Genomic DNA, 19,809 nt, shown 5'->3' on the forward strand with positions numbered 1-19,809 from the left:
AAAAAACCCAAAAACAAAACAAAATTGGAGCAAAACAAAACAAATTTAATGATCATAAATGCAAAAGTAAAATCAATTGTCAAACAAAACAAAGGAAACAAAATGAAAAGAAATTATATAACAGAACATTAATGAAGTTCAAAGGCAGTTTGAAAAAACTTTTAGATTAGTCTTTAAATCTATTTTAACAAAGCTCTGTTTTGACAGCTAACCTGCATGGAAAAACATTTATTTTCTAATCTGACACATTATCCCAATTTAGCATGTCAATTATATAAAAACAAAAAAGGTTAATTAAGAAATGCAATGGAGTTCACTAGATGGGGTGCAACAAACCTAAAAATGTTCAAAGGTTTGAATCTCCAGGAACTTGCAGGTAAATTAAATTTTCTCAAACATTACAAATTCCCATCCACATTCTTCCACCTTAAAATTTGGCAAAATATGTTGATGCTTCCACACTCCATTCTTGCACTATATAAGGTAAATGTAATCAAATACAATTGGCCTTTTTCATTCTTAGCACAGTTTTTCAAGACATATTGGAGGACAAAGATGCCATTTATATAAAGTACAGAAAATTTTAGCTACGAACATGACTCAAGAGTGTAAATCAACCAACTCTCAGCAGATTAACTTCAAGGGAACAAAACAAGCATATTTAATGTTCATGAATGTATGAATGCTTTGCTAAAAGGGTGTGGATTTATGAAACTGCTTACAACCAAGAGATTCTGCCAAGAGTTCCCAGTTTAAAAACTAGTAACAGAGAGGGTACTGCATTTAAACTGATATTTTTCAAAATCCACAGAACTGTAGCATTGGTTCAGTATTTCCCTTCCTTTTTTGGATGGGTGGATAAAGTATGGAATGAAAAGTATCAAACATTTGAACATTTCATGTTAATTGCATCCCAAAGTAATAGTAATATAAAAAAAATCCTTTTCACTTATTCTAGAATGGTAGACAAAACACTTCTGTCACAACAATAAGAGTTGCTTTACACTAGTGGACTTATTCACCTTTCAGCAGTGTATTTCTAATCAAATGCTTACAAATGCGCATAAGCTTTAAATTACGCCTTGTGAGATTTGCTGGTTTTGAAGGAGACCTGGAGGATTTTGTCTCCGAGGCGATAGCCATTCAAGCTAGCAATGGCCATGGCAGCCTCCTCATAGTTTGTCATGGTTACAAAACCGAACCCTTTACACTTGTTGGTGTTGAAGTCGCGTATAACTTTGACATTGGTCACAGCTCCAAATGGGCCAAACATCTGCCACAGGATTCCCTCATCTGCGTCTTGGCCTAGGTTGTAGATGAAGATGCACCAGCCAGAAGGATTATGACCACCAACGTTCACACCCGACAAACTACTCATATTGTCAACACTCATCGGCGAAAACCTAACAAGCAAACAAAGAAAATTAACTCAAGAAGTTGGTGTCAAAAAGCTTCAAAGTAATAAAAGAAACAAAAATTAGTAAAAATTCACACCACCTCCAAAAATCAAAAAGATAATAAAAAACAGATCAAAAGGCTATTGGGAAGCTAATAATTATAAGATGCTAGATCAAAGCAGGTTGTATGCTGAAAGCTAACACATTTCAACCGGCAAACAAGAGAAAATCTGCAGATGCTGGAAATCCAAACAACATAACACAAAATGCCGGAGGAACTCAGCAGGCCGGGCAGCATGTATGGAAAAAAGTACAGTTGGCGTTTCGGGCCGAAACCCTTCAAAAGGACTGGAGAAAAATAACAGAAGTAGATTTGAAAGATGGGGTGCGGGGGAAGAAGAGAAACGCCAGGTGATAGGTTAAACTTGGGAGAGGGAAGGATGCAGCAAAGAGCTAGGAAGTTGATTGGTGAAAGAGACAGAAGGCCATGAAAGAAAGAGGAAGGGGGTCAGGGAGGTGGAGGTGCACCAGCGGGAGGTGATGGACAGGCAAGGAGATAACATGAGAGAGGGACATTGGGATGGGAAATGGTGAAGGTGGGTTGGAGGCATTACTGGAAGTTTGAGAAATCGATGCTCATGCTATCAGATTGGAGGCTACCCAAACAAAATATAATGTGTTGTTCCTCTAACCTAAGTGTGGCTTTATCCCGACAGCAGAGGAGGCCATGGATGGACATTCAACCATACTTATTATGGTATTATTCAGTCCTATCTGTAATCAACACAACTCTTCTAGTGTGCACCTTTACTACAGTCAAACAATGTATCAAGTAATCCCTCTTGTCTACTACATTCTACAAGTACTGCTCCTTAGACTCAGACTTGAGAGCATCATCACTGCAAACTGAACTAGCTCAAGTACTTTGATTTAAATTGGTTCTGCAGCATTAACCAGATATGCCAACTGTGCAAAGTTAAATTTCAACCACAAAAACCAAGCTTCATAACATCAGTTAGCGTCTCAGAATAAAAACCATTTTTTGCAGACTTTATCACAAAAGTAACATCCAAATAAATATAAAATAATGGTCAGGCATTTTGACATAAATATGAAAAATTTTTAGACGTGGAACGCAACCCAAAAAGGCAACATGAATTCTGAAGTAAGCAATACAACTGTGAACATTTTAAAATCTGTTCCTTATGCAACACTGTTCAATCCCCAGGCTCCTTTTAATTTTAGGCCACTTCCAAACTGCAAGTATTGCTGGGATAAGCTGGAGGTTATTTGTATAGTTCATCTGAAGATTAATAGTTTATGTAATTGTTTCTCCCCAACCCCATTCTCTCTCATAAACGAAACCTTAATGACTGGGGCTGTAACTATTTATTTATTTATTTATTTACTTGGCGATACAGCGTGGAACAGGCCCTTCTGGCACAACGAGGTGCACTGCCCAGCAACCCACCTATTTAACTCTAGCTTAATTATGGGATAATTTACTATGACCAATTAACCTACTAACCAGTACATCTTTGGAATGTGGAAGAGAACTGGTGCATCTGGAGGAAACCCGTATGCTCACGAGTAAGATGTGCAAGCTTCTTATAGGCAGCATCAGAATTGAACTTTGAACTCTTGAATACCCTGCAATAATGAGCTGTAATAGTGTGCCCTAACCGCTGTGCTACTGTGGCACCCTAACTTAACCAAACTATTCAACAAAAACAATTAGATGATTTACGAGATCAGGGAAGAAAATAAGACTTATATCTTTTAATAACTTCCTAATTACCAATGTAAAATTAAACTCATAGAAATGTCACTATAACACATTCCTCCAAATTTTCAGAAAGTCCCAGACGTAGTAGCAAATTAAATAATTTCTTTCCTCCATGGTTGCAGAGACAATTTAAAAAAAAGAAAAATAAAGTGGGGAAAAAAGGAAAACAGTGGATGTGGCATGACCTCCAAACTGCAGAGCTGCAATGGCCCCATTTCAACCAAATTCAATAATCTATATGATCGTGGGGAACAAAGAATTTAGCCTTTTTAGTCCATGTAATTGGATAACCTTTGCTCAAAGGACACTGCACTACTAACTCATCTGAAATTAATCAACCTTACCAATTACAGCTATCTTGCTTCTATCACTTATTTTCAATAAGAATCAAAGAGTTCATGAGAAATATTACTGTAAAATCAATTAAAATCCAATAAGTTAATCAAGTTCTAAATTGGTACCAAATGAAAAGGAAATAAGTAAATGGCCAAATACATTAACCATCAGAGTTGCACAAAGAAATCTTAAAGAACATTTGAAATCTATAAGAGGACATATATAGTCATCCATGGTACTCTGCTTCTTTCCAAAAATACAGAATTGGCATCTACTTGAATGAAAGTAATATACCTGAATCTCTGTGCCTGATGGTGCAATGGTCCTGGAAACCGCCTTGCTGGTGAATGATACAGCTGTGCCAGCAGAGATGCATTTGTTTTCTGATTAGGATTGGCTGCAAGTTTTACCGTAATTGGCTCAACAGCACCTGGTGGTTTGTGCCCATTCAAATTGTTAATAGCTTCATCTGCTTCAGATTTCCTGTCAAAACGAATAAAAGCCACTCCTCTGGACATACCTGAAAGAGACAAGCATATTAAATTAAATACTGAAGTATTTAGGTTGCCAGTAATCCATTCAACTTCAATTTATAAATGCAGTTGATGCGTTCTGGTATACAAATATCATTGTTGTATTGGTTTTACAAAAACATTCAAAGTGGCATTACTGAAAAGCCTCCTGGCAAATTATTGGAATCCAATTAGCAAGCATATAGAATCTATCATAAAAAGTTTACAGACCATTTCAACTGTTTTAAAGTCAAAGATACAAATAATTAATTCAATTTAGTAATGAAACATAGGACTTAACCAGTGACTCCTTTCCCAGTGGAATTACGGTACTATATCTCCACAAACATGATGATTGAAGCTTGATGGTTCATTCAATACCTTGTTGGGCTTGTGTAGCCACACCTGCTTTTCTTGACTCAGAAGCAGGGTTATAAGGTATTTTAATCAGATACAGCCCTTTCACCACCTTGCAGCTATTCTTGGGATATCAAGACCAAAAAAATCCAGATTACGATGACTTTAAGTGAAGATAGGCACCTAACTGTTAAATAACCAAACTATTTTCTTCAAACAGATTATACTTTCACCCCCTCCCATGCCCTTTTTTTGCAAAACCTGAACAAGGTTGGATTCAAGTTGTGTTCTAATTTCATATTTTGAAAATCTTAACAAACCATCTGTTTATAGAGTCTACAGTTTAACCCAATACCACTAATTTATAAATATGACCAACACACACGTTTGGAAATATTCCTTTTATCATTGAAGAAAATGTAAAAATCACCCACCCGTGACTTGGTCAACAAGGACACGAGATGTAATGATGCGACCATAACGTCCAAATAGCTGCTCCAAATCCTTCTGAGTCATCGTCTTTGGTAGCCCACTCACATAAAGGTTTGCATCTTTGATACTGTCAGAGCTTGGTCGGGCATATGAAACCTTTCAAATAGATAAAAGAAAAATCATATCAATTGCCTATATGGGCAGTTAACCATGGTAACTATAGTATAACACAAGTACCTATTTGAACTTGTCCTCACAAATCTTCTTGTTATAGATGCATCTTCCCGTGACAGTTCTAGTTGGAGTGAACAGCACACAATTCTTCAACAGTGAAATCCTGTCTTCACAGTGAAAGCACAGTTAATTGTATTGTGTGATAGTACCACCATGTTTAATGGAACATCCTACAAACAGATTAGCATCAAGGACTAGGCACCTAGGAAGCATAGCTGGCTGGTGGTATAGTGGCATCCACACTGGACTTCAGGGTGAGTGGTCTCAGGTTTGAATCCGGCCAGCTCCTTGCACACTTTCCATCTGTGCTGGATTGAGCATTGAGCTAGCAACTCGATCTCGTAATAAACAGACAAATGCTAAAAAAAAACAGCAAGGTTGTCGCCCGATGCACCACAAGGCGTGGAGAGGAACTTGCAGCCAATTCTAATCAGAGGAATTACTATGAAGTGTAGCAGGTCAACAGCCACATCAGAATGGCACTAACCACAATCTGCAACCTCATTGGCCAGCAAACCCCATACCCTATAATCACCATCAAACTAGGCTATCACCCTGACTCCTTGAAGAAGCACAAGAGGGCATGCCAGGAAAAGCAGCAGACGCATCTCAAAATGAAGAAGCAACCTGGTAAACCGAAGAACTGTAAGTTTGCCCAACAACAAACACTGCGCAATAGATCAGCAGTTCCCGACCCTTTTTATGCCATGGACCCCTACCACTAACCAAGGGGTCCATGGACCCCAGGTCTGGACTCCAACCCCACCCCTGGACATCAGAAAGAGAAAGCATTTGCAAGAATCTTCAGACAGAAGTGCCAAGTGATAATGCATATCAGCCTCAGCCAGTGTTCCCCCACAGGATAGATGCCAATCTTCAGCCAATTTGATTCACTACATGTGAGCTCAAGAAATGGCAGAAGGTAATGGACAGAAACATAGCCTATGGGCCTTGAAAACATTCCCACTATGGTACTAAAGACACTCCAGAACTTGCTGTGCCCTTAGTCAAGCTGTTGTAGTGCAGCTATATTAGCATCTAGCCAATGTAGAGAATTGCATAGCTCTGCCCTGTCCACAAGTGACATGTCAGATTCAGTTTATTGTCATTTAGAAACCACAAATGCAATGCAGTTAAAAAATGAGACAACGTTCCTCCAGAATGATATCACAAAAGCATATGACAGACTACACCAGAAAATCCACATAACATTTGGCAATCCCCAATCCAGAGTCCGGAGAGGCTGCTGCGTATTAATATCGCGCTACCGTCTTAGCGCGTTCCCCGGAAAGGAGCTCCAAATCCACCAAGCAAGACCAAAAACTAAAGCTACAAGACCTGCACAAAACCATATAGTTACAACAGTGCAAACAATAGCATAATTGATAAAAAAACAGACTATGGGCACAGTAAAAGTAGTCCAAAGATGTTAAAGGACTATAAGTTCAAAAGAAATCACCACACAGTTTCCACAAGTCCCCAGGGTCCCGCCAGACTCGCCATCCCACGCCGGCGGCAGAAGGGAATACCCCGGCTATGGACTTCAACGGCGCCGCCCGACTCAGCCTCGCAGACGCAGCACACACAGAAAGCGACCTGATCACAGCAGACTCCGAGTTCGTCAAACCTCCGAGCCAACGACCTTCCCCTCCGGCACAGCTTCTCCGAACACCATACTCTGCCGAGCGTATTAAGACCAACGGCTACCGGCAACACGACCCCGAGGACTGGGGGCCTGTTCTTCCCAGCAGAGTCCCGAACCTCACAGAAGCAGCAGCAACGAAGAAGGTCTTCCTGGAGATTTCACGATGTTCCTCCATGCTCCCACGTCCGTTTTCAATCGATTATGATTGCGCACGGCACCCCACTTCACAAATAACAGATAATCAGCTCCGGAGTGGCCGCTGCAAGCTGTATCGCGCCGCCATCTTGGAATCAATAATAATCATGTCAAATCCAACCTGGCCAATTCCCAACCCATCCGTCTACTCTAGATCATCAGCAAGGTAACGGAAGAAATAACTGATAAAGGAATTCACTCAGATAAGACTAGTTTGAGTTCACCAGTATCACTAAGCTCCTGACCTCATTACAGCTGTTGTCAAAGCATGGACAAAGTTGTTGAACTCCACAAATGAAACAAGATTAATATCCCTTAATTTCAAGGCAGCATTTGATTGAGTATGACATCAAGAAGATCTAGCTAAACTGAAGTCAACCGGAATCAGGGAAAAACCACATTGGGAAGAATGGGAAGATTGTTGTGGTGGGGTATGTCATTCATCTCAGTCACAGGACATCTCAGCAATTCCTTCTTAGGGTAGTGTCTTAAGTGCAACATTCTGAGCTGCATCAATTACTTCCCTTTAAGAATTGAAGAACGTTTAGTGATGATTGCACAACCTTTAGTATCATTCCCAGGTCCTGAAATAATGAAGCAGTCTACAGCAAATACAGCATAACACGGAGATTATTGAGGCTGGCTGACAGTGGCAAGTAAAATTTATGTCACACAAGTGTCAAGGAAAGATAATAGCTAACAGAAAATCCAGCTATTATTCCCTTTCATTTCATCAAATTACATCACTGAATACTCTCTGTCAATATCCTGGGGGATACCACTGAGCCGAAACTGAACTAGTATAACCATATACATAATGTGACTACAAAAGATGGCTTTAGACTAGGAATCGAGGTGAGTAACTCACCCAACTTCTCAAAGCCTGTCCACACATCTACAAGGCTGGTCAGGAGTATGATGGAATACTTACCACTTGCCTAGATGAGTAGAGCTTCAACAAAAAGCAAGCTCAAACCTTAGAGGACGGAGAATCCTGCTTGATAAAACATCCACTCCACAATCATTCAATCACTCCAGCACCACCTGTTTGTACCATCTACAGGATGCACCATAGTAACAATCAAGACTCCTTAGACAGCACCTTCTAAACCACTATTTCTACAAACTAGAAGGACAAAACTCAGTAAAAGTACTGTCAAGATGTTGCCCTCCAAGACACACAGCATCATGACTATAGCCATTCCTTCACTGTCACTGAGTTAAGATACTGGACGTTCCTCCCTAATAGCATCATAGGAACACCCACATACCAAGGAAAGCAGAGGTTCAAGAAAATAGCTCACCACCACTATTTCAAGGATAGGCAAATAAATACCAGTTCAGTCTGCACAGCCCATCGCCCTTATATGAATAAAAACTATGAAACACTGACACAGTCATATAACTAGTGGAAAAATAAATTGTTATCCCAAGCTTGGGATCTGCTGGGAGACCATATTCTTAACTGCAAAGCATTTATTTCTACCATTATTACTAACACAAACCTATGAGGCATCATTAAAGTACATTAAAACATGTTAGTTTCACATACAAGTTTTCCTATAGATTACAACAACAATACTTTAAATAAACCTTAGTAATGTAATGAATATTAAACAAACAAAAAAAAACTATAGAAGCTCAAAGCCTAAAATAGTGGTGTCAGTGGTTTAAGCAAGCAGTTCACCACCAACTTCACAACTGCGGCTAAGGCCGGACAATTAAATGCTAGGTCAAACTGTGAAGCCTGGATTCTTCAAATGAATATGTTACAAAAACTGGCCAGTTCTACTAATTATCTAAAGCCGGAAATCTCAACAATATTCCAGAAGGATGTTCAATATTCAGGAATTCCAATATTCCAACAACATTTGGAGACAAATAATGAGGTGTTGTTCATCAAGCTTGTGTTGGGGCACATTATAATAGTACAGGAAGCTACAGACAAAATAGGTTAAAGGAGTGGGATGGAAGATTAAAGTGGTAGACAGTTGAAAGCTCAGTTACTCCTGAAGACTAAAGGTAGATACTCCACCTAGTGATCAGCCAATCTGTATTTTACTTCTCCAAATGAATCACTACTTCACTTGAAGACCATTTGGGTTTATGGATAGTAAGAAAGGAAGAAATTAAAGGGCAAAGGTTATATCTCTTGCAAGTTCACAGGTGTGGGCAATAAAATAAGGAGTGAGTGGTGAGAGTGGGAGAATCAAGAATGATCTCATTGCAATGTGAAAAGGGGAGGAGATGGAAACGTGTGTCTTGAAATGTAATACAGTTACAGCTGGCCAAAATTGCAAAATAATTGAATACAAAGATATTTACTAACACACTTAATGATATAATTGCCACTGCGGCTATATTTACAGGAGAATATCTTTTTGAAAAATTTGGATAATTCATTCAGCATTTCATTTGGTTTTACTATATGCGCACTAGTGCAGTTAGCATCTCCCAATCCCACATCCTATTTTCTCCACCTATTACAAAGAAGGATTTTGCTACTGATCAAGGCTTTAACTCACTTTCACCAAGAATCCTGGCTACGTGGTTGTGCTTGAACTTCAACTATTTTATTTATCAAGGGCCACACAAAAAATAAAACATGTAAGTGTAAACTTTTACACATATCTAGTCATCAACAAGGAATTCAGCTGAACAGATCAGAAAGTTTTTTTTAAATCAAGTTATTTTATCTCTGTGAGTGCAACAATGCATTGTGACCACTTTGGCAATTTATCTGCAATAAGAGGATAAACTATCCACAGAATACCACAGTTACAAAGAGGAAATGGGGGGGTGGGGGGGGGGAGAGAGAGTAGGTGGTGGAGCTGAGGAAGAGCAGGATTTAAAGCTCATCATCATGAGGTTGAGAATTAATTTATTCCCCCCCCCCCAGTCCTGTAGCTTCTGATGTGGCAGCTCAGGCACGTGCAAAGCCCAGACTCTACAACATGCAGGTCAGGTTAGTGGAGGATAGTTGAGCGATTTCCGTCATTTTTTAAAAGTTCGTATGTACCACTGAAGAGGCTCCAGATATTTGGTTTCTCCTTATTCATAACACTGTCATAGGTTAGGAGTTCTCACAGTCAATAAAGAAATCAACTCCTTCCCCACTCGTCTCCAATAGTGACACCCTTAAAGTATTTTCTTATCCTAGAAATGTTTAGTTTGGAGATTGGTGTGCTTGTTTTGGGTGCCTTGTATCTGCTGAATAGATGATGCCCGCCATTTGCAGATAGATGAGCACAAACAGATTTGCAGTAAAAGGCATATTCACCTGGGGAAAGGCAAGCTTCTGAAGGTTTTTGCACAGAAAGATCTTCTTAGACAGAGATGACAAACAACATGAAGACTCCCAATCAACAAAAGCCACATGTTGCCCACCGTTCAGATTTCTCCAAAATTCACCATTAGCACTTGTGAGAGAGACTCTTGCTTTCTCCACCAGAACATGTTTTGATGAGAATGAACATGTTGCCCAGGAGCTAATGTTCAAGCCTTTTATGGATTAGAAACTCCACATGACTCAAGGGCACCTTAGCAAAGAGGCCCAACAAAAAAAACTTGCAACCTCAGAAAAGATGTTGGATGCAAGAATGCATCCAGCAATAAGCTATAACAATCTGTATGGATTCCTACATGTTACGAAGACCAGAATTAATTCAAACACACAAGGGCCTGTCCTGCTGAACCAAGATAACAGAGCTTATCAAGGAGAGTGAAACAATCAGCAACCACTGGCAAAAATATCCTCAAATCCACCAGATAAAATATTTGCCAATAAACTCTCACTACTATAAAATGACCAATGAGTTAGAAAATAATAGTATTTTTCAGCAAGTAGTATAATTTCTATAATATGGCAGAAGAAATAATTATACAATTATATAAACTTATCTGCATCACCACAGAAGTCAGAGAATCTTAGTAATGCCATGGTCATGGCCATCTTCAGGACAGAATCCAAACTGATTATGAAAAGTACAGGAGGGCCCTTGCTATCTGTCACAGGAAAAATCACTGCAACAACATTGCTCTGCCTAGTGGTCAAATAGCTATTGAGTGGCAGTGTGAATTCTTCAAGAGGTACAAAGAGGCCATTTGTGAGACAACTCCGAATAAAATGCAGGGAACAGCATCAAATACTAGAGAGCCTTTCTTAACCTTACAAAAGATTTTTGTGACACCGCCCAAAGGGGAGTTCCCAATTTGACAGTACACAACAATTCACTACCTTTCTGCACCTATTCTACAATGACAGGCAAGCTCTGATTTTATCCAGCAGGAATATCACGTAGAATGAGATCAAGCAACACCACGTTAGTACTCCAACCCTCTCCTCAATCTTCCATATCATAATTTTCCACCTCACCTCCAAAAACTGTTCAATAGTATGCAACTAATCCACAGGATGAATGGAAAACTACCAATTTCATCAGCTCCTCTTTTAGACTGTTAGACCATAATACATAGGAACAGAATTAGGTTATTCAGCCCATAGAGTCTGCTCCGCCGTTCCATCATGGCTGCTCCTGACTCCCACTCAACCCCATCCACCTGCCTTGCCTCCATATCCTGTGATGCTCTGGCCGATCAGGAAACAATCAATATTTGTCTTAAATATATGCAGGTACTTAGCCTCCAGCACAGTCTGTGGCAGAGCATTCCACAGATTTACTACTTTCTGTTCTAAAGGTTCACTCCTGAATTTTGAGGCTGTGTCCTCTAGACCTGGACATCTCCACCACAGGAAGCACCCTATGCACATCCACCAAGTGGATTCCCCTGAACTCCCACATTCTTCTAAATTCCAGTGAGTACAGGCCCAAACCTGCCGAGTGCTCAAATGTTAACCCGTTCATTCCTGGAATCAACCTCGTGAACCTCCTCTGAACTCTCTCCATTGACAACACATCCTTTCTGAGATATGGGGCCCAAAACTGTTGATAGTACTCAACAAAGTGTGGCTCAGCATTATCTTGAACAAAGGTCACTCACATTTCAGCTATCCAGCTGTAGTATGCAGGTGACTTCTGCCTGTATACACATTTGGAGGCTGCCACTGTAGGCTTTTTATTGAATGCTTCACTAAACACCCATAAGGCAAAGAGTGTGTACCAATCTTACTCACTGCACTCTACTACTGCTTAGCAACTGTAGTTTTCACCAAGCTCTGGCACCTCAGGCTGTCTGTTCCTTAAGGACTGTCTGTATAGAGTGCATATTCTCCCAGTGACCACAGAAGTTTCCTCTAGGAGCTCCTGCTTCCTTCATAGATGTGCTGGTTGCCAAGTGTAAATTACCTCAAATGTGAGGAGAACCAGAAGGGATGTCAATAGGGACACAAGGAAAAATTATAGGGAAACACTTAAGGTAATAAAATTACCTTGAGAGCTGGCAAAAATTCAATGACTGGAATGGCCTTTTATATCATTAGGAAATATGGAAACAATAAAAGTACACAATGAGTCCCTGGGAAATACAGATCATTTCCCAAACTTTGCGGGTCAATACCTCAACATATAAATAATGTTGCTTTGAGATCTTACCTTTATAGTTTTTGATTGCAGCCTCAGACCATTAAGTGTATTAATAGCTCTCTCTGCATCTTTAGCATCCACATAATTCACAAACCCATATCCGAGGCTGTGACCTATTTTAAACAAAGTGTTGTCAGCAACATCCCAGTTAATATTTCTTTAGCATTATCTTTCATACTTCCAGTTTTCATTTAAATTTGTCAACTGTATTATATGAAAATAACTGCTTACATAAACAGGTGTTCTACCAACTATAATTTTCACAAAATCCGCTGTCCATTTTGTTAATTATTCCTAAGCATGCATTGCATATAAAATCCACTGATGAAAATACAACATCTAAATAAAACTCAGAAGTTGAGGAATAAGAGACTGGTAGAGTGATGCAGCTTTCTCATTCAACACTAATTTTTTTTAATAAAAAGCCTGCCTAGAGCAGGAGTCAAAAGACTATGCATTATATGTTTCCTTGGGGATTTTCTTTTCTTTTCCAAGCAACTACACATAAAAATTTTAAGCAAAATCAGCAGAATGGTAAAACTGAAAAAAAAATTGCACTAAATTTCAAATATAGATCTATATTAAGTGTAACTTATAATCCATCCTCAGACCGAATTGAAACTGCAATATAAACACAATCAAGTACATTGTTAGATCTATCTTCAGCAGTATACTACTAATTTCTACAATTTGCTCCGCATTTTTTGTTCAAGTAGCTGATTGTCACATCAGATACAATAGACTGACCCTTCTGAACATCAGAAAGATGGTATTTACCCACAATGTGCCGCCTTTCCTACACTGGGAACCCCTGCTTGCTTGATCCATGGGAGACTTATCACTTACACTGCGACTACCTCGGAAGCGCCGGAGGCGAGAAAGAAGAGCCGGCATGTAAATCCGCTGCCGCTCCCAAGTATGCTCCTGGCTAACTTTCAGTCCCTCGACAACAAGCTGTGTGAACTGAGAGCCAGAATCTCCTATCAGCGGGAAATAAAGGAATGCAATGTTTTGTGCTTCATGGAGACCTGACTGACGGAGGAGATACCGGACCATATTATCGAGCCCTCTGGGTTCTCCCTGTTCCGGGTGGACAGGTCAAATAACCTCTCTGGGAGGAGGAGGGGTATGCTTCATGGTGAATAATGCTTGGTGTGACCCCCAGAATGTACATGCTCTCAAATCGTTTTGTTCCCCAGACAGGGAATACCTGGTGCTGCTGTGCAGACCCTACCGGCTGCCTAGGGAGTTCACAGCTGTTATCATTACAGCGGTGTACATTTTGCCACAGGCTGATACTGACCTGGTTCTCAAGAAACAGTATGATGGAGAGTGCACACCCAAAGGCTGCCTTCACTGTCGCCAGTGACTTTGATCGAGTGTTGCGAACAAATGTCTCTCTGAAGTTTTATCAGCACATGCAGGTGAGCACTCGCGGGGATAAGACACTTGATCACTGCTACGCTCGTTCCGCAATGTTTACAAAGCTCTCCTTTGCCCAGCTTTTGGAAAATCAGACCAATCTTCGATTCTGCTCTTGCCAACGTACAAGCAGAAGCTGAAACAAGAGGCGGTCATAGTTAAAACCATCCACTGATGGTCTAACCAATTGGCCTCCATGCTGCAGGACTGCTTCGATGACGTCGACTGGAATGTCTTCCATGAGGATGCTCCCGAGTTCACGGATGGAGTCACGTCCTTCACCCAGAAGTGCATCAACGATGCTGTCCACAAGAAGTTGCTCAGGAGCTTCCTGAACCAGAAACCCTGGATCAAAAGTTCAGTGCAAGCAGCACTTAGCATGCGACATAGAGCTTACAATGCCAGCAATCAGCTGGAGCTCAAGAAAAGCAGCTACGATCTGCGTAAAGCTATCAAGGCTGCGAAACAACAATACAGAAGCAAGATTGATCAAGATTCACAATGAATAGCACTCATGCCTTGTGGTGAGATTTGCATACCATTGCAGACTTCAATGCCAAATGTAGTGGTGCCACCAACATCCCGGCCTCTCTCCTAGATGAGCTCAATCACTTTTACGCTCAATCCAATGTCACTCTGAACCTCCAGGGAAAGCCACGGCTGCAACCTACAACCTGGCCATCTCTGGTACACAGATGTTTCCAACGAGTGGATGGTCGCAAGGCTGCGGGACTGGGCAGCATCTCAGGGCAATTACTCAGGATGTACGCAGTACAACTGGCAGGTGTGTTTACAGATATTTTTAATCTCTCCCTCTCCCAGCGTAGAATGCCCTCCTGCTTCAAATTATCCACCACTGTCCCTCTACCAAGAAAGACCAAGGTATCATGTCTGAACGACTAGTGTCCCGTTGCACTCACCTCAATAAAAAGCAAATGCTTTGAGAGGCTGTTCAAGGATTACATCTGCAGCTTGCTACAACACAAACTGGATCCCTTACAATTTGCCTACTAACACAACTGACCGACAGATGACGCAATAGCCACTACCCTACATACTGTCCTTACACATCTGGAGAAGGAGGATGCTTATGTGAGAATGCTGTTCTTGGGACTACAGTTCAGCATTCAACACCATAATTCCATCCAGCCCAACAGGAAGCTCAGAGACCACGGCCTTGAACATGTCTTGTGCAGCTGGATCCTGGACTGCCTGTCGGATAACCAGCAGGTGGTCAGAGTGGGCACCCTCACCTCCACCCCGCTGACTCTCAACACAGCAGCCCCTCAGGACTGTATACTCTAATCTGCTAATTAAATTTGCTGACGACACTACATTGTTTGGCCCAATCTCCAACAATAACAAGGAGGCCTACAGGGAAGAAGTTATCTCTCTGACACAGTGGTGTCAAGAAAATAAACTCTCCCTCAATGTCACAAAAACAAAGGAGCTGGTTGTGGATTACAGGAGGAATGGAGATGGGCTATCACCTATTGACATCAATGGATCTGGGATTGAGAGGGTAAACAGCTTTAAATTCTTCGGCATCCACATCACTGAGGACCTCACGTGGTCTGCACACACCAGCCGTGTGGTAAAAAAGGCACAACCGCACCTCTTTCACCTCAGACAGTTGAGGAATTTTGGTATGGGCCTGCAAATCCTAAGAACTTTCAACAGGGGCACAATTGAGCATCCTGACCCGCTGCATCACTGCCTGGTATGGGAACTGTGCCTTCCCTAATTGCAGGATCCTGCAAAGAGTGGTCTGGACAGCCCAGCACATCTGTAGTTGTGAACTTCCCATGTTTCAGGACATTTACAAAGACAGGTGTGAAAAAAGGGCCCGAAGGATCATTGGGGACCCGAGTCACCCTAACCACAAACTGTTCCAGCTGCTACCATCTGGGAAACAGTACCACAGCATAAAAGCCAGAACCAACAGGTTTCAGAACAGCTTCTTCCACCAGGCCATCAGACTGATTAACTCACTCTGATTTGAGTGTATTTCTATGTTACATTGACTGTTCTATTTACTATAAATTACTATGATTTCACATTTAGACAGAGACATTAACGTGAAGATTTTTTATTCATCTATGTTAAGGATGTAAGAAATAAAGTCAATTCAATTCAGTGTACATTTACTAGAAAAATGACAACACTGGGAAAACACAAAAATACATTAGTTGAAATTTCAACATTTATATCATTAAGTTAGATTTTCATACACGTATTTGCTTGCAACTCCTATGGACTAGAATACAGACTGTAAAAAAAATGAACAAACTGACCGCAGCAATGTTGTATATGGGATCATTCATGCTCAGGAAGTGAAAAGGAATGGAATTGTGAAAGAGCACAACATTGAGGGATATTATGATGTAGCATAGGTTCTGAAGGCTGAGTTTCATGCTTTAAGCTGGAGAGGAATTAAGGAAGGAAAGACATAGCTGTCATAGTTCAGATCATAACTAATGACATAGATAGGTCAATAAAAAGGAGGTGCTTCTGTGGTGTCATTAAAAGTTAGCAACCAAATTAAAAAATAGACCTACAAAGATAATAACCTCTGTATTATAACCCAAGCCACAAGTAACAATGAGGCAATAAATTCAGAGAGCTGAAGGTATGGCTCAAAGATTGGCACAGGTGAAAGGGACTTCAATGTGGGGTTCTGGCACCTAGTCTGAGGCGGAAGGTGCTGTTCTTTTGGAATGGGTTTCACCTGCATCCTGATGAATCAAATGATAAGAGTGAGTGGGAGTGTGAATGTGATGCTTTCACAGAAGATGCTTTCTTTCTTAGATCAGTACTTTATGATAATGAACCAACAAGTGAACTGTTCAGTTTAAATTAAGTACAGGTGATTCTCAATTTTCACTAATCCTACTGTCTTCAACTTACAAATCAATTTTCTACTATAATAAATAGCATGTCGCATTCCATTCACTGGAATAGTGCACCAGAGCATACATAAGCTTAATTACAAATTGTGAAATTTTAATTATAAAGTTTCAGTTAACATTTTTCAGGAACTCGTCCTTTTCATATATTGGATAATGACTATACTGTGCAATGAGAAAGGGTTAATTAATAATTTAATAGTTTTCAGGAGTCTTGTGGTAAGATGTGGTTTTTTTTGGAATTTCTTATTAAGATTAAATCCAACAGTTTGAGGCATGAGGTGTGGCATGGCTAATTGAAAAACTACATTACAAGGAACAGTATACATGCAATGGATAAGATTTAAGTTTATAATTTAAGGGACAAATACCCACTAAAGCTCAGGATTGTGAAAATACTCCAGGGAGAAAAACCCTAGGTTGCTCAACCTTTCAACATTGATAGGTAAAAGGAAAGAATAAGGGTATAAAGTGGTGCGAGAAATACAAGTTTCTAAAGATATGTAAAAAAGGAATATTTAGCAAAAATTAAAGCAGGTCTCTTGTAGCAACGTGGGGAATTTATTCTGAGTAAGGAAGTGACTGAGTAATTAAACAAACATATTTGCCTTCCTTTATGGAAGACAGGAAAAATTCCCGGCTGAAGAGAACAGGTTTACATTGAATCAATTGGAACATATTTAACACCAGTAAAACCAGTGTTAAGAGAAATTTATGAGAATGGAAGTCAATAAATTCCCAATATGTGTCTTAAAATTCGCACAACTTTGAATGGAGTATAGAGATAGTGGAAGCTTTGGTTACTGTTGCTTTATAACTCCAAAAACTAATCAAAAGAAAAACATAGTTGCCTGGAAAATAAGTCAATTTACTTTTCTCTCTAATGAGGCACGTATATATAAAATGTATGTATGTTGTGGAGTGTGCTGCATTGTGATGTGCAAGGAGAAAACTGGCAAGCTTTTGATTCAGTGTCAGTGTAGTATTTTCTGCTGACAATATTCAGTGTATTCTAAAGACTCTGGATGAACCTTTCTGTCAAGCCAGCTGTAGCTGGGTGGTACAGTGCAGATGCAATGTCTTATTCCGTTTATTTTCAGGAATGACTGAAACTTTTCTGCAACAAACTTTGGACCATTGTCACTAAGAGTTCTGGAACACCAGTCCTGGAGAAGAGGCTTCTCAACATACAATGTGCGATGCTATAGTGGAGGCCATTGGGAACACTTCTGACCACTTTGTAGTTCCATCCGCTACTGCCAAGAAATTTGTACCCATGAATGGTCTGGCAAAATCCAAATGAATCGTCTGCCAGGGCAATGCATGCCATTCCCAGGAATGGAGAGGCACTGCTCTTGACCTCTTCTGGATGTGCTGACATCACAAACATTGCACAGCAAGTTGCTCACAAACAAGAGAAAATCTGCAGTTGCTAGAAATCTAAGCAACACACAAAATGCTGGAGGAACTCAGCAGACCAGGTAGCACCAATGGCAAAGGGTACAATCAACACTTCAGGCCGAGACCCTTCAGCAGAACTGGAGGAAAAAAAATGAGGAGTAGAGTAAAAGTGGGGGGGGAGGGAGAAACACAAGGTGATAGGAGAAGCTGGGAAGGGGTGAAGTACAGAGCTGGGAAGTTGATTGATGAAAGAGATAGAGGGCTTGAGGAGGGGGAATCTAATAGAAGACAGAAGGCCACGGAAGAAAGAAAAGGGGGAAGGAGTACCAAAGGGCAAGCAAGGAGATAAATTGAAAGAAGGAAAAGGGCATGGGGAATGTTGGGGGGGGAGGGGGCATCGAGAAACCGATATTCATGCCAATCAGGTTGGAGGCTAGCCACATGGAATACAAGGTGTTGTTCTCCAACCTGAGTGTGGTCTCACTGCAACAGTAAAGGAGGCCATGATAGACACCTCAGAATGGAAATGGGAAGTGGAATTAAAACGAGTGGCCTCTGGAAGATCCCGCTTCTTCTGGCAGATGGGGCATAGGTGATTAGTGAAGCAGACTCACCGATATACAGGAGGCCACACAAGGAGCACTGGACACAGAATATGACCCCGACACACACACAGGTGAAATGTGGCCTCACCTGGAAAGACTGTTTGGGGCACTGAATGGTAGCAAGGGAGGTGGTATCAAGGCAAGTGTAGCATGTGTTCCGTTTGCAAGGATCAGTGCCAGGAGAGAGATCAGTGGTGAGGGATGAATGGACAAGGGAGTCGCGTAGGGAGCTATCCCTGCAGAAGGCAGAAAGTCGTGGTGGTAGTGTGGGGGGGGGGGGGGGGTGGAAGATGTGCTCGGTGGTGGGACCCCATAAGTTCTAGAGAATTATGTGCTGGACATGGAGGCTGGTGGGGTGGTAAGTCAGGACATGAGGAATCGAGAAATCCTATCCCTAAGTAAGGTGGTGGGAGGATGGGGTGAGAGCAGATGTCCATGAAATAGAAGAGATGCAGTTGAGGACAGCGTTGATGGTGGAAGTAGTAAAGACCTTTTCTTTGAAGGAGGAGACATTTCCATCGTACTGGAATGAAAAGCATCATCCTGAGAGCAGATGCAGCAGAGATGGAGGAATTAAGGGGATGGCATTTTTACAAGCATCAGGGTGGGAAGTGGTATAGTTCAGGTAGAGTCTGTGGGTTTATACTAGACATCAGTAGATGAGCTGTCTCCATAGATAGTCAGAGAGATTGAAGGGGAGGAAGGTGCCGGAACAGGAGCAGGTAAATTTGAGGGCAGGGTGGAGGTTGGAGGCCAAATCGATGAAGTTGACAAGTTCCAAATGGGTGCAGGAAGCACCACCGATGCAATAGTCAATGTAGAGTAGGAAAAATGGGGGATGGCCACCAGTGTAGGCTTGGAACACAGTCTGTTCTACGTAGCTGACAAAAAGGCAGGCATAGCTGGGATGCATGCGAGTGTCCATGGCTGCACCTTTTGTTTGAAGGAAGTAGGAGGAGCCAAAGGAGAAATTATTGAGAGAGGACAGGTTCTGCTAGATGGAAGAGAGTGGTGGTAGAGGGGAACGGGACATCCATT

At 41.1% G+C, this 19,809-nt stretch overlaps 1 protein-coding gene across 2 annotated transcripts in view; it reads right to left on the bottom strand.

Moving 5' to 3' along the window:
- Nucleotides 1–19,809, bottom strand: part of LOC140740006 (ELAV-like protein 1) — a 55,259-nt gene that overhangs the window by 16,583 nt on the left and 18,867 nt on the right. The window contains exons 3-6 of one of the 2 annotated variants that reach the window (XM_073068779.1): nt 12,447–12,550; nt 4,823–4,976; nt 3,814–4,039; nt 25–1,403 (exon numbers count right to left, since the gene is read on the bottom strand). In XM_073068779.1, the coding sequence (XP_072924880.1) occupies nt 1,076–1,403; nt 3,814–4,039; nt 4,823–4,976; nt 12,447–12,550 (812 nt within the window). In that variant the 3' untranslated portion in view covers nt 25–1,075. Of the gene's footprint in view, nt 1–24; nt 1,404–3,813; nt 4,040–4,822; nt 4,977–12,446; nt 12,551–19,809 lie in introns of those variants that run through there. The other variant, XM_073068780.1, reaches the window with a different exon arrangement.

This window comes from Hemitrygon akajei, chromosome 16 (assembly GCF_048418815.1).
Source record: "Hemitrygon akajei chromosome 16, sHemAka1.3, whole genome shotgun sequence".
In the NCBI taxonomy this organism is placed as follows: domain Eukaryota; kingdom Metazoa; phylum Chordata; class Chondrichthyes; order Myliobatiformes; family Dasyatidae; genus Hemitrygon; species Hemitrygon akajei.